Source organism: Megascapheus bottae, chromosome 7, assembly GCF_031878675.1.
Source record: "Megascapheus bottae isolate mThoBot1 chromosome 7, mThoBot2.hap1, whole genome shotgun sequence".
NCBI lineage: Eukaryota > Metazoa > Chordata > Mammalia > Rodentia > Geomyidae > Megascapheus > Megascapheus bottae.
In genome coordinates, this window is record NC_143515.1 from 32138440 (window position 1) to 32152835 (window position 14396).

Genomic DNA, 14396 nt, shown 5'->3' on the forward strand with positions numbered 1-14396 from the left:
AGAACGCGCAGGAACCGTTGCCGCCAGGCGAACCATGAACCCTGGCCTCCCCTGGGGTAGATTTCTCATATTGTTTTCTTCTCATCTTAGGTAACTCAATCATCTTGGACTTATACTGAATCTTCTATTAGGTGTATGCGCATTCATGCCAGTCCTGGGGCTTGAACTCATCCCAGGGTGCTCTCCATTAGGTTTTTTTGCTCAGTGTTGGTGCTCTACTTCTTGAGCCACAGCAGCACTTCCTGGTTTATTTCTTACTAGTTAATTGGAGAAAGGGATCTCATGTACTTGCCTGCCCAAGCTGGTTTCAAACTTGAGATCTAAGATCTCATCATCCTAAGTAGCTAGGATTATAAGTGTGAGCCACTGGCATCCACGTTTGAAAGTGTTTTAACTGGTGGGTTGTGAGATATAAGGCTATTCTCTATTAGATTTTGTTTTTACATATCTCAGTAGACTTACCTGCCATTTCAATATTTTCTGTGTTTCTGAACACAACCTTAGACTTCGCATCATCTGTCATTTTGCCCATTCAAGATGCTTTATATAAGCCTTATGATCTCTCTTCTTTAGCCTTTCTGCTCCTGGGCAATATTTCTTCTTGTGTCCTTAATTATTCTTCCTCTATCTAGTTCTCCAGTGCAACTTTGTTGTTGTTTTTTTTTTTCCTCTGCTCCCCAGCACTACCAGACAAACAACAATGAAAACTGAAACCCCATACAACCCTCCTATTAGTAAAATCTTCTATTATCTATAACTCAACACATATTACTTTGCTCAGTTTTATTGTTTTAAAAAATATGATAAGGAACTTTTTCTATCATATCTATATATCTATATCAATATATCTACATATCTTCATATGCCTATATTAGTGTTCATATCTGTCTTCATATATATGTGGAAAAATATCCAGTACTCGAAGCAGAGGGAAAAACAAGGCAAAATACAATGGTGGACAGCAAATTAATAAATGTAAAATAATTCTGTTATTCTATCCATTCATATTTCTTGGAATATTACAGATTCAGTTATAGATATTAATCATTCTATCTGGTATTTTAATTCATATATCCATAAACAGGCAGCAAAAATATTGTGTAACCTATACTTAATCTCCAAACCTAACTTATCTTCAATTTTTGGGAAAACATCACCACAAAAGTAAAAAATAATTACCATTAGAATCTTATTATTATTTTTATTATTATATCTATAGGGGATAGAACCAAGGTCTATCAATTGTAATACAAGCATCAGTTGTAATACTGAGCCATATTTCCAGACCCAAGCAATTCTTTTATCTATAGATAACTCCAAACCAGGCATGGTGGCTCATGCCTGTAATCCTAGCTATTCAGGAGGCCAAGATCTGAGGATCATGGTTCAAAGCCAGCCCAGGCACTAAAGACCATGATACTCTTATCTCCAATTAAACACTAGAAAACAGGAAGTGGGGCTGTGGCTCAATGGGTAGTAGGATTGTAGCTCAGGGACAATGCCCAGGCCCAGGGGTAGGGCAGTAGCCTCGAGATGAAGAGCTCAGGGACAGTGCCCATGCCCAGAGTTTAAGCAGCACTATCGACAAAAACAAACAAAAAACCCCAACAGATTTCAAAATTATTGTAGGTAAGTGTAGATACATGGAGAATAACTTTTGCTTTTTATTCTTACAGAAGTCTTTATTTAGTAAGGATATATTTATTTTAGCCAGAAAATTATTTTAAAGATAAAAAGCAGCTTTTAGTTTAAACCTACTTCTGATAAAAATTAGGCTACAATAAATACATTCTGGGTGCTGTGGCTCATGCCTGTAATACTAGCTACTCAAGCGGCTGAGTTCTGTGGAATGTAGTTTAAAATCAGTCTGTGAAACTCTTATCACAAATTAACCACCAAAACCTAGAAGTGGATCTGTGATTCAAGTGGTAGAGTACTACCCATTAGCTAAAAACTCAGGGACAGCACCCAGTCCCTGACTTCAAGCCTCAGTATAAGCACATACAATAAAATGTGGTTTAAAAATCAGAATGAGGTCCTGGAGTTTGGCTTAGTGGTTAAAGTGCTTGCCTAGCATGCACGAAGACCCGGGTTTGATTCCACGGTACCACATACATAGAAAAAAGCCGGAAGTGGTGCTGTGGCTCAAGTGGTAGAGCTCTAGCCTTGAGAGAGTCCAAGGATAGAGCTCAGGCCCTGAGCTCAAGCCCAGGACTGGCCAAAAAAAAAAAAAAAAATCAGAATGAAATAGAACACTGAACATCCAGTTATACAATCTTCCATATAATCCCTTTTCTTAGTTTTTTTGCCCCCCCAATGGGCCTAGGCATTGTCCTTTTACTCAAAGCTAGCACTCTACCACTTGAGCCACAGCACAACTTCCAGCCTTTTCTGTTTATGTGGTACTGAGGAATCAAACCCAGGGCTTCGTGCAAGCTAGGCAAGCACTTTACAACTAAGCCACATCTCCAGCCCTTTCTTAGTATCTTTATAGGATGAATCATTTCTTAAATTTATGCCTAAAATATACACATTTGCTTATTAAGGAAAGTATGAGTACCTAATTTCTGTAATCTTAACTAGTTGGAAAACGGAGAGCAAGATTGAGTTACTGGCCATTAAAGCCTAAATGTTTGGGAGACCTCATCTCAATTAAATAAAATCCGTGTAGTGGATCATGGCTGTGGTCCCAGGTACAAGTGATGCACAGGTAGAAGGATCATAGTTCTAGACCGGCTTGAACTGAAACTTCAGATCTTATCTGAAAAAAGAAAAATAGCTAAAACAGAAAGGGGCCTGAGAGTGGCTAGTCATACACTGACGTCATAGTGGGGTTGAAAAAAGAAATGGCCAAGTACTTTTCAGAATCAACTGAAAAAAGAATAAAACAAACAGAATAGTCATCAACTAAAGGTGACTTCTCTTATATTGCTTTTAATGACAGTCTATTCCATAATTAAGTAGTTTTTCACGCTGTGATGTCTGGGTATTGTTTTAAAAATGTTTGGTCTCTCTCTCTCTCTTTCTCTATCTGAAGGTCTTTAACAGTTCAAATTATTCAGTATTTTGAAACTTCTATGAATTTGCAAGTGAAAAACTTTAATCATATCTTATTTTTATGTCATTCATTAGTATACTTGTAGGCTAACATTAACATATCAGGAAGAACATGTACTATTTGTCTCTCAGAGCTTGGCTTACCACTTTACATGAATTCTTCTAGTTCCATCCATTTCCCTGCAAAATGGCATTATTTTAATCTTTCTAATGGCTGTGTAAAATTCCACCTTTTACCACATTTTTGGGATTCACTTATTCATTGTGGGGCATCTGAGTTGTTTTCATATCTTGGCTATTGTGACTAGTGCAGCAATGAACATTGGCTTCTGATGCTCAATGCAGACGCCAAGGAATGTTATGCCTGAGCCACAAGGAAGGTCTCTGTTTAGTTTGTTGAGGAACCTCCAGACTACAGATCCACTTTCAACTGGAGGCTTTTCTCATGGTGATCATTTATTCTGAAGCATTGTGAACTAATTTGATCTGATGAATCTGGTTTTAACAATTAAAGAAAAAAGAGCAACGGTGTTTCCTTTGGGAGAATCTAATATATCACTGAATTTCACAATAGGTGCTGTATACTTTGAAATGCTGAACTTAATGAATTATAACTCAAGAAAAAAATTTAGCACAATTTTCTAATTTTCCAATGATGATGACCTTCCACCCTATGTCTTTTCCCCACTCTCTTCCTTTCCTAGACTCCCCCAATGCCCACAATCTGCTTTCTGAAACACTGGGTCAACCCAGCAATTGGGCATTGGTGCTTGCAGTTAGGAAGGAGATTCACTACACATGCCCAAATGTCCTGGCTGGTAATTTGATTTTCTTTCAGGTTCTTCAGTTACTGGAAATAGTTGGAAAAGGCAACATGTACAAAGATTTGGAGGATCTAATCCCTAGTTTAGTATTTAGTCCCCTTCATATATTTGATCTTGTCCATCCATAATCTCCAGATGCTTGTGCTCTAAAAGGAGGATTGGGGAGCTAGGGGCATAAACCTCCAATGGCGGCCATGAAGCTTTGCCTGTAACATGAGACCCAGCAAACTGCTGAGGCTCACTAATCAAGTGAAACAAGCCCACTGGTCTTGTGTATTTGCAGGTTAACTGAAGTAGCACATCTTGCTGCCCTTACACAGATGTAGAGTAAATGGTGGTTTATGTTCATGCCATGTTCTGGTTGACCTTGTATAGATGAAGTGCTCATGGCCCAGGCAAGTGAACTTCAAACCTAAATCAAATTTAATTGATGCAGTAACCAGTTAATTGAGCCTTTGCCTCTTCTGTGATAGACTGTCCTTTATTTTGTGTTCACCTTTCCCACTTCTAATTCTATATAACAAAAACCTCTTGGAATTGTGTACTGTATCTTACTTCCTAAAGTGTTAGTGTGTATACATATGCATATAAATACATATATGTGTATGTGCATGTGTATGTGTGTGTATGCAAGCTAGTAATGAGGCTTGAACTCAGGGTGCTCTCCCATAACATTTTTGCTAAAGGCGGGTACCCTAACACTTTAGCTATAAGCTCTGTTTCTAGTCAGGATTATAGGGCAAGCTACAAGCCTTCTGATTCTAAAGTGTTTTATCTGATTGTTTATGAGATACAAGACTATTCTCCATGACAGATTGCTTTACATTTCTCAAACTAGACCTATCTTCTGCACATTTTTAAAAAATATTTTCTAAGTTTTTTCTTCGAACCTGATCTCAGACTTTATGCCTTGCTGATATTTTGTCCACCAATGATTCATCTTTTAAGACTATATAATATCTGCTCTTTTGGCCTTCTTGAATTGGGACCACATTCTTCCATCTGTCCTTAACCCTTTTCCTTCCCGTTTGCATACAGACTTTGACCCCAACCTCTATACCAAAACAACCCAAAATTAAGCAATATCTTGAAACACAAATGGTTTCTTTATTAATGATTTATTAATCAATTCCATGACATTCCATTGTTCAGTTTTATTAAGTTTTGAGATATATCAGAATAGTGAATTTCTTCTATAATTATCTATGTATCTAGATATATTTGTATTTGTCCATATTATTGTCTACATCTATCTTCATGTATATGTAGAAAAATATCTGGTACTGAAAGTGGTATGCAGAATCATAGGAGCTCTTACATTGCATACCCATAATATCTAGAAATTTCCATATCTTTTTCCCTCTGAACAAAAAACTGCAGTTTCCCCAAAGCAGTGTATTTGGCAGCATTCTCACGCTCTTGCTGGGCCCGTCTTTTCATGGCTTCACGCTCTGGCCTTTGCTCCTTGGTGATGGGATTTGATACTACAGGGCCAGGAATATAGGCTTTCTTCCATGGAATTGGTTGGCGGCTGAAATCTTGGAGTAGATACTGGTTATGAGGCTTAGGCGGTGAACGGAACTCATTCCCAGCAGTGGAAACAGGCTTGTGCTGGACAGAAGCGCTGGATGAGGTTGAGTGGGGTTCAGGCCTAGCAACAGCAGACTGAGATACACTAGGCTGGGGAGCATTGGCCGATCCCTGTGTGTTTGTATTGGTTACACTTGGCTGAGATGCTTTGGTGGAACCTCTGAGACACGTGTTGGCTGAAGCTGGTTGAGACAGGCTGACTGCGGTAAGTTGAGCTGTGTTAGAATGAGGCCGTGCAGGGTATGGTACAGTGGGCCTCCTGGAGGCCAGAGACTGTGGCCTGTGAGGAACGGGTCGAGCCTGAGGCTTTTCTGGGGTTGGAAAAGGCAAAGGAACCAACTTGACCTTGCCAGGGGGAGGCAGCTCATCCTGGGATGGGGATGGACACTGGCTTTCACTCCTATCCCTCTTCTTGACTTGAATGTTTCTAGGGCTTTTACCCTCATGTGGAATATCCAGCCATGATTTCATAGCTGGGATAAACTTGGTATCTTGTGTACTGCTTGCATTTTTCAAGACTCTGGAGGAAGACAGTCCAGTTTTCTTCTCATTCTTCTTTCCTAGGGCATGAAAAACCTGAACTGACTCCAACATGTGCATGCCTAGATTGCTTCGAGGTCTTTTGAAGGTCTCTTGGCTAAGCTCAGGATGGCTTCTGTTGTTTTTCATCTTGGGAATGCTTGCCTTCTCTTCTGTTTTCAGTTTTTTCCCCGACTGCTTGGTTTCTTCACATTTCTTGGGATTGTTTTCCTTGATCCTTTTGGCCTTTTCCTGCCCATGTTGCTTAGGTTTGTTGACCCTACTGGATGCAACTTTTGGAGGTTTGCTGGTAGAATGCTTGGCTGTGTTCAAGGAAGCCTTGTCACTGGCTGGGACAGTGCACACAATCACTTCTTCCTCCAGCAGGCACTCTGGGTTTGGGTGTTGAGCTCCACTAACGGTCTCTAAGGCTTCCTGCTTGTTATTTTGAATTTGATCAGTGGTAGTGTTGGTGATTGATTTTTCCTGTATCTGTGTCACATTGATGGTTCTCACATCTTTGTCTTGTATTGTTGTAGAAACTTCTGGTTCATCGACATCTGTGAATGAGTTGAGAATCTGGGGAAAGTAAATGTCTTCCACCAGTGTTGTAATATCAGCAAGACCATTGCTACACTCAGTTTCTTTTTCAAGTGTCCCTTGGTCCTCAAGGCTGAGCCTACTCTTTTCTAAATTGTCATTTTCACAGTTAGGCATCTCTTCTTGGCCCAAAGTATCGACATAGGCCTGAAGTTCATTTATGTCAGGGATTTCTAAAGGAAGTAGTGGGGGATCCTGGCTGTCTGTGGAGATCTGGAAGGGATCCAGAGTCTTTGAAAGTCCTGTTTGAGTTTCTTCCAAATTCTTATTCTCTGCTTGTTCCTGGCTTGGTGCTGGTGGCAAAGCCAAGATATTAGGAGAGCTTTGGACTGGAGATATTGCTGAAATGTCCCCAAGCTCAGGTGGCATGTTGCTTTCAATTATTTCATCACTTATGCTACAGAAGGATTTGGGTTTTTCTGGAATTTCTGGCAGACAGAATGTCTGACTTTGAGGGTGCAGTCTTAGGGAAGTGTCCATTCCAAGGGAAATTTCCATCACTACAAAGACACGAAGGAATGATTCAGTTCTGGTTATTGAGATGCGCCACCTATATATCAACAAATGAAAGAGGCACCTGCTAACACTAAGTATGGCATTTCCAGTAGGTTGTTTCAAGAATCATGGATAGAGCCATGAATTGGAAGATAAATGATGAACACTTAGCTGTAACTGGTGACAATTAAGTGTCATTGTTTATTATTTTGGGGGTTTTTTGATAGGAGTTTTTGTAAGTGAAATTGGCTTAAAAATATGAAAGAATTTGGACTTCTGTTGTAACTCAGTGGTAGAGCAATCCTTACTCTGTTGTTGGCTCTGGGTTTAAACACAGTCACAACAAATAAGCCAGTTTATAAAAAAAACTTCATGTTCTCATAAAGGGATGTTAATTTTTGCCAGTCTCATGAGTAACATGTCTCATGTCTCACCATAAGCCTAAAATGAGAGAAAGGGAAAGTCTTGTGACTTCTGTGTGAGTTTCTTTGTGCATATGCTGTGCAGCTTATGAACACTATTACTAAGGTCTTGAACTCAGAGCCTTTTTGTTCGTGTTTGGCTTTGTTTGCTTAGAGCTGGCTCACCCCCACTTCAGCTAAACATCTAATTTCAACATTCGATGATTAAATGGTCATAAGAGTCTTAAAAATTGTTCATTTTGGCTTTGAACCTCAATCCTCAGATCTTAGCCTCATGAGTGGATAAGGCTATAGGCATTATCTACCAGTGCCCAAAGAAGAGATCTTGCTCATGAAGTACACAAAAAGGACATATTCTAGCCTGTTTTGTTTTTTTTTGAGACAAGATCTCTGAACACAAGAAATTAGGAAAAATTTAACCATTATTATCCCAAAATTGTTTTGTCCAAAGAAAACAAAGAGCCAAATTATAGTAGTGGATCACTTACAGTGTAATGGATTTTGAGGGGACTGAAAAGCAAGGCCTGAGCATGCCTTGCAGTTACCTAAGAGCACTGCAGATGATGATCACACTGTTCCATATTTCTCTTCTTTCCTTCCCTTCCCTTCCTTCCTTCCTTCCTTCCTTCCTTCCTTCCTTCCTTCCTTCCTTCCTTCCTTCCTTCCTTCCTTCCTTCCTTCCATTTGTGGCAGTACTAAAGTTTAAACTCAAGTCAGTGCTCTACCATCTGAGCAATGTCCTAAGCCATATCTGTCTTATGTAGAGTTGAAAACTGGAGAGACCTGAGGGGGCTAGTGGCTAAGGCCCAGGACTTAGGCCCTGCCTCTCTATGAGGTCACCACAACTCAGCTCTATAAGTGACCCTCTTTTGCTTTTTTTCCTATTTTGCTTGTCGTTGTCTGTACTTACCTTGATAATTTGCTTCTGTGACAGGTTGAGCAGACACAGAGTAGTAGATTCCAGAGGTGGAGGCTGGTGGTAGGACATTTGTGGGTTGAACTTCTTTGAGTACCATCACTATTTCTGGCTGAGGGGCAGAGGCCCTACTCTCTGTGTATGACACCGAGCCATATGACTGCAGATAGGGACCAAGTTCTCCGGATAATAGAGGCCCCAGTGTGTTTTGATCATAGTAATAGGCCTGGTTTCCTTCCTGGTATGGAAGGGACAGGCTATGTCCTTGATTTGGAATCTGAGTTGGCGTCCCCTGAACCAGGCCGGTAGACAGTGATGGATACAGAGGGACTATGGCATTAGAATCTGCAGTTTTAGCATACTGGGATGTCATAGTCACTGAAGACACTGCTGTGCCCTGGTCAATGAGAGTCATAGTGAAGTCTCCAAGTTCAGAGGACTTCTTCTCATTGTTTCCTGTGGTATCCCGTTCAAAAACAGTGGGACAGGAGGAAGCTGAAGTGGACATGTAGCTCTGGCCAGTAACCCCTGACAACATTGTGCTAGAATGTTGGTAAAGGTAGGCACTACCCGTGAGTGGCTGGAAAGAGGTGCCAGCAGTTGGTGGTACTAGCCATGCTGAAGTGACAGCTGGAGCTGAGATTCTAGAGAAGTTGCGGACACTTCCTGTTAGAGAAGTGGCATCGCTCACCACAGGAAGAGAGAGCTGCAGCGAGTTTGGAGCTCCAAGTAAAGATGGATTGTAGAAATTATCTGTAAGAATCAAGAGGGTGGTGGAAAAATGAATGACATTGATAAACTCACGGTGTTTGATGAACAGTATATCTGGATGTGGCTATGAGCAGGAACTCTCTACTACAAATAATCACCTTCAATAATCAATATCAGCAACTAACTTGAAGGATTATAAGTGCTGGAGCCATTTGCTATTCTGGGCAACTAAGGATACTGAGTCATCTGGTTCCTGTGTTGTAGCCTGGGCTAGAAGTAGGCTGCTCCTTTCCTGCTCTGTCTTCTCCTGGTCTGCCCTTGTATTAACTCATAACTATGTCTTAGCATGGAAGCATTTTAGAACAAGGATATCCTTAGAGAACTTGTAATATCACCATTACAGAAATGAGGAAACTGAGGGATCAGAGGTCAGTTTGACTGGTTCAAGTACTTGCATTTTGTTGATACCAGCCTGAGAACCTCTCTTGCAAGAACTCTGTGCTGTGAACAAAGACCAGAAACAAGGGACAGAAACTCTTCTGTAGACCAGTTTATGTTCATTTAAAAACAGTGCTGCTGTTATTATCTTTGGTGTCTCACCTTGTGCAGTGATGTGCCATTTTGTAGAGTTCACTTAAAAACACAGGGCAGTTGCTGTATGAAGGGTGTTTTTTAACCTTCTTCTGGACTGACTTCTGATCTGACTACTTGAGTGTTTATCATGAAATCTTTTTGGAAGGAAAATGTTAATCTATCTAAGCTTCTGGTTATTCACTCATATGATAATAATAGTAATAACAAATAAAGGTATAAGATGACATAAAGTTCTAACAAGTTAGATAAAAATATATAGAAATAAGATATAAAGGTATTATAATTTGGATATATATTAAGCATGAAATAATCTAGTAATAAAAGAAATTAGAAAAAAAAGAAATAATCTAGTAATTTAGTAAATTTAGTAGGGAATGAAGTTCTAAATTGATATGTGCAATGTTATGGAAGTAAACTATCATTTTCATTTTTGTAAATAATATGTCAAAAAACAGAACCCAATTAGAAGGTGGTTTTGAGTTTAAAAACAGTTTTGAGACAAGTTCTCAGCAAGTTGTCCAGTCTAGCATCAAACTTTTATTGTTCCAATCTCAGTCTCCTAAGAGATTGGAATTATAGACATGTATGACATTATTAAACTTGTTTTTCAATGAATTTTTACCCAGTTCATAGAGACAGAAAAACTTTATCAGTAGAAAGTATATAGAAAGGAAGAAAATAGCCTGGAGTGGTGGCTCATGCCTATAATCCTAGCTACTCAGGAGAATGAGATCTGAGGATCACGGTTCAAAGCCAGCCTGGACACAAAAGGCTGTGAGACTCTTATCTCCAATTAATCACTAGAAAATGGGAAGTGGGGCTGTGGCTCAATGGGGTAGGGCAGTAGCCTTGAGCTGAAGAGCTCAGGGACAACGTTCAGGGCCATGGATAGGGCAGTATCCTTGAGCTGGAATACTAAGGGACAGCGCCCAGGCCCAGAGTTCAAGCCCCATGACCCACAAAACAAAAGACAGAAAAAGAGAAAGAGAAAAAGAAAGAAAGAAAGAAAGAAAATATAGTGAATATGAACTGTTAAGGTGCCACAACTTATGTAGATAAATATTTCAATTAAAACACTTGTGATGCTGAGGTGTCAAGACCACTTGAATTTAGACATTTGTGGTTAGCTTGGGCAAGAGCATAACAACAAAAATCCTAAACCAACCAAAAGATTTTAGGGGGTCCAATGGACAGAAAAGCAAAAGTAAAGTAATCTCCTTATTGTACTTATTTATATTTCAGTGAAGTAATATATGTTAGTCACTCTATTTAGGTATTCTATTTATTATAGCCATAAACAAAAGTAGCAAAGATGACTTTAAAAAGATTACAAAATTTTTCATATTTATCCTTAGGAAATAGCTTATAATCATCTTCAACACAAGAAAATATCACCAACAAAGTCTGAAAAATAATCACCATTTAGAATCCAGTAAAAAACTACTTTATAATAATAACAAAATATTATTATTATTATTACTAGCTGTGCTAGGGATTGAACAATGGTCATATATATGCTAAGCATGACCTCTGACATGGAGCTACATCCCCAGCCCCAAACAGTTCTTTTAAAAGTAGAAAACCTGGGGCTGGGAGGGAGTGTAGCTTAGTGGTAGAGTGCCTGCCTAGCATGCATGAAGCCCTGGGTTCAATTTCTCCGTACCACAGACACAGAAAAAGTTGGAAGTGGTGCTAAAAGGTAGAGTGCTAGCCTTGAGGAAGCCAAGGGCAGTGCTCAGGCCCTGAGTTGAAGTCCCAGGACTGGCAATAAATAAATAAATAAATAAATAAATAAATAAATAAATAAATAGAAAAAAAAATCAATGAAATAGAACCATGAAAATGCCCTTACTTATCTCTATGCATAACCTTTTCCCTGAATATCTTTATAGGCAAAATCATCTCTAAAATATATTACTAAAACATTCAAATTCAAAACTGTCATGACTGAGCTCAGTAGTTCATCCTTGTAATCCAAGCTACTTGGGAAACAGAAAGCAAGATTGCAATTTGAGGCCATCCCAGTCAAAATTTATTAATACCTCATCTCCACAAACTTAAGCCGGTGTAGTAGTCATGCCTGTGGCCCAAAGTCAAGGGAGACATAGGTAGGGGACCATGGTTCAGGGCTGTCCTGAGCAAAAACTCAATATCCTGTGTGGAAAATAAAAAACAAAACAAAACACAAAAACACAAGGGCTGGAGGATTAGCCTGAACTTTGCCTTATCTTGAGTTCAAATCCCAGTACTGCCTAAGAAAAAGACAAGCATTATCTGTATTTAAGAGTCAACTGAAAACAACTAAAGGTGATTTATCTGAAACTGCTGTTAATGATACTCTGCTATACCTTAGTTTTCTTTCTAGTTCAATAAACTAAGCAATTGCTAAAAGTATCTTCATTCTGCATTGCTCTGAGTAGCATTCTGTACTTCCTGTGCATTGATTTAAAAATCTCTGCTTCTCTTCAACATTCAGTCCTAAATCACTTCTCTTTTTTTTTTGGCCATTCATGGGGCTTGAACTCAGGGCCTGAGCACTGTCCTGGGACTTTTCTCAAGGCTATAGCTCTACCACTTGGGCCACAGCACCACTTCCAGCTTTTTTCTATGTATGTCATACCAAGGAATCGAACCCAGGCTTTCGTGCATGCGAGGCAAGCACTCTACCACTATGCCAAACTCGAGGCAAGCACTCTACCACTATGCCAAGCTCCTGGCCCCCCCACTTCTCTTTTTTTTAAAAAATAATTTTTATTGTGATTAATAGAAGGGTTACATTATATTCACCAGATAGAAGGTGTATAACTTCACAAACATTGACATGGTCCCCATTTCCCTCCCTCCCTCCCCCCCCCCACTTCTCTTTGATTAAGAAAAATCTTCATAGTTCATCTCCTTGCTTCTTTTTTTATTTTTGTCCTCCCTCATCTTTATTGTTTCTAGCCCTCTCTAGTTTGACTTGTCCTTATTATAAACAATCTCAAACTTCTTTCCTCTAGAATAACTTCTTTCCTCTAGAATGTCTGTTAGTCATCATCCCTCCTTTCTCTCTATTTCTTTATTTCATCTAGACAGAAAACCAAAAGGCACATTAATATTACTTTTGTAACCATGCTAAATTTGAAATACTAAAGTAGAAATACTAGTGGAATGAGATGGTGTTACAGATGAAGTATGTTGGCCTGTAGTTTTCTATATCATCTGTGTTTTGTTCTCAGTTAATGTGATTAAAATAGATATTCAGAAGAAGTTTGTGACTTTATTCTTGAAACATATTAGAAAAGGAAGGAAACAGAGGACAGGAAGTCCATTATCCTCATGTAGCTGATGAAGCAACAGTTTATCAGAATTTTAACCATCAGATATCTAGTAAATATCACAGCCAAAATTGAATGTTGGTCGCCAGCTTTCTCGTTCAATACTTCCTCTCATTATTTGAAGATATTTGTGATCCACAAAATTTAGAGGGAAGAGTTATCTAACAGAAAATCTCAACTTTTCTTCTTACCTGCTGTGGTGAGTGAAGAGGTAACATCAATTGGAGATACAATGGATGAGGAGATGACACTAGAGGATGTGTGGGTGGCTGAAGCTAAAGAGCGCATATGACCAGTAAGAAGCTCAGTGGATGCTGCCCACTGGCCACTGGTCACTTGCGATGATCCAAGTTTATTTACAGACAACTCCATTGGAACCTCAAGATTCTACTAGACGATGATAAGTTTGGTGGGGAATGATGTCATAAAGTAAGGCAGTTTACAGCTATGAAGCAGCCAATCACAAGATCAGATTCTGAACCAGAAAACGGGATTGGGCAGAGAACAGCAGGAAAGTTCTGAAGGCTCCTAAACACTTGATGGCTAGGGAACCGAGGTCCTACAAGAGAGACATGATACCTGCTTTCTTTTAGACCCTTTAGGTTGGGGATATCATCTCAATATTGTTTACCAATGTTCATGAATAAAGTTATAATTTTCCCATTATAGTTCATATCCTAATAGCGTATATTATAATTACATACTGCATGTACATTTAATGTCCTTGGGGAAAAAAAAGGAGTCTGAACAATGACAATTGTTCTGAAACCATTTTAGTTGACATAATCAAGAAATGTATTAGAACTTTCAAATACCAAAAAAAAAAAAAAGACTAAAAGAGTTCTTTCATTACTTGGTTGAAGAGTAGGGTAATGTTCATTGAAGGCACCTTGTAGGAACTGTCATATAGTTTACTTCTCTTTTGAATCCCATGTGCCTTGGGCTGGGTTCATCTGGGGCAGATTTCACTTGCATTTGCTCCTCCTCCTCCTCCTCCTCCTCCTCCTCCTCCTCCTCCTCCTCCTCCTCCTCCTCCTCCTCCTCCTCTTGATCTTCCTCTTCCTCCTTTGAAGATTTTGGGGTTTGAACTCAGAGTCTAGGATCTATCCCTGAACTTTTTTGTACTGACGGCTAGCACTCTGTCATTTGAGCCACAGCACCACTTCTGGCTTTTTCTGAGAAGTTTGTTGGCGATAAGGCTCACAGACTTGCTGAAGGAAAGTCCAGGGTACTAGAAGAGTTTAATAATGAATTTCTTATTGAAATATCTCCAAGGTCAGATGAGATATGTTGAGTATTTATGCTTACAGGACTTGGGGCTTTCTGGAATTTCTGGCCCACAAAATTTCGG

The 14396-nt window shown here is 39.4% G+C and overlaps 1 protein-coding gene and 1 long non-coding RNA gene across 2 annotated transcripts in view; one reads left to right on the top strand and one right to left on the bottom strand.

Moving 5' to 3' along the window:
* Window positions 1-14396, top strand: part of LOC150060537 (uncharacterized) — a 491819-nt gene that overhangs the window by 35152 nt on the left and 442271 nt on the right. The gene's annotated exons all lie outside the window — the stretch shown is intronic.
* LOC150060538 (uncharacterized protein C2orf78-like) lies at window positions 5022-13444 on the bottom strand. The gene is made up of 3 exons (XM_090336674.1): window positions 13237-13444; window positions 8418-9176; window positions 5022-7090 (listed from the first exon to the last, which is right to left on the bottom strand). Exons 1-3 carry the CDS (start codon window positions 13415-13417, stop codon window positions 5196-5198), a joined length of 2835 nt encoding a protein of 944 aa, XP_090192800.1. The 5' UTR covers window positions 13418-13444; the 3' UTR covers window positions 5022-5195.

What these genes read in the sequence shown, in the direction of transcription:
- LOC150060538 (XM_090336674.1), bottom strand. Translation starts at nt 13,417, where the DNA reads ATGGAGTTGTCTGTAAATAAACTTGGATCATCGCAAGTGACCAGTGGC. An exon ending in CTCTTCACTCACCACAGCAG is followed by an intron (nt 9,177 to 13,236) that starts GTAAGAAGAAAA and finishes TGATTCTTACAG; the next exon opens with ATAATTTCTACAATCCATCT. An exon ending in CACAGAAGCAAATTATCAAG is followed by an intron (nt 7,091 to 8,417) that starts GTAAGTACAGAC and finishes GTGTCTTTGTAG; the next exon opens with TGATGGAAATTTCCCTTGGA.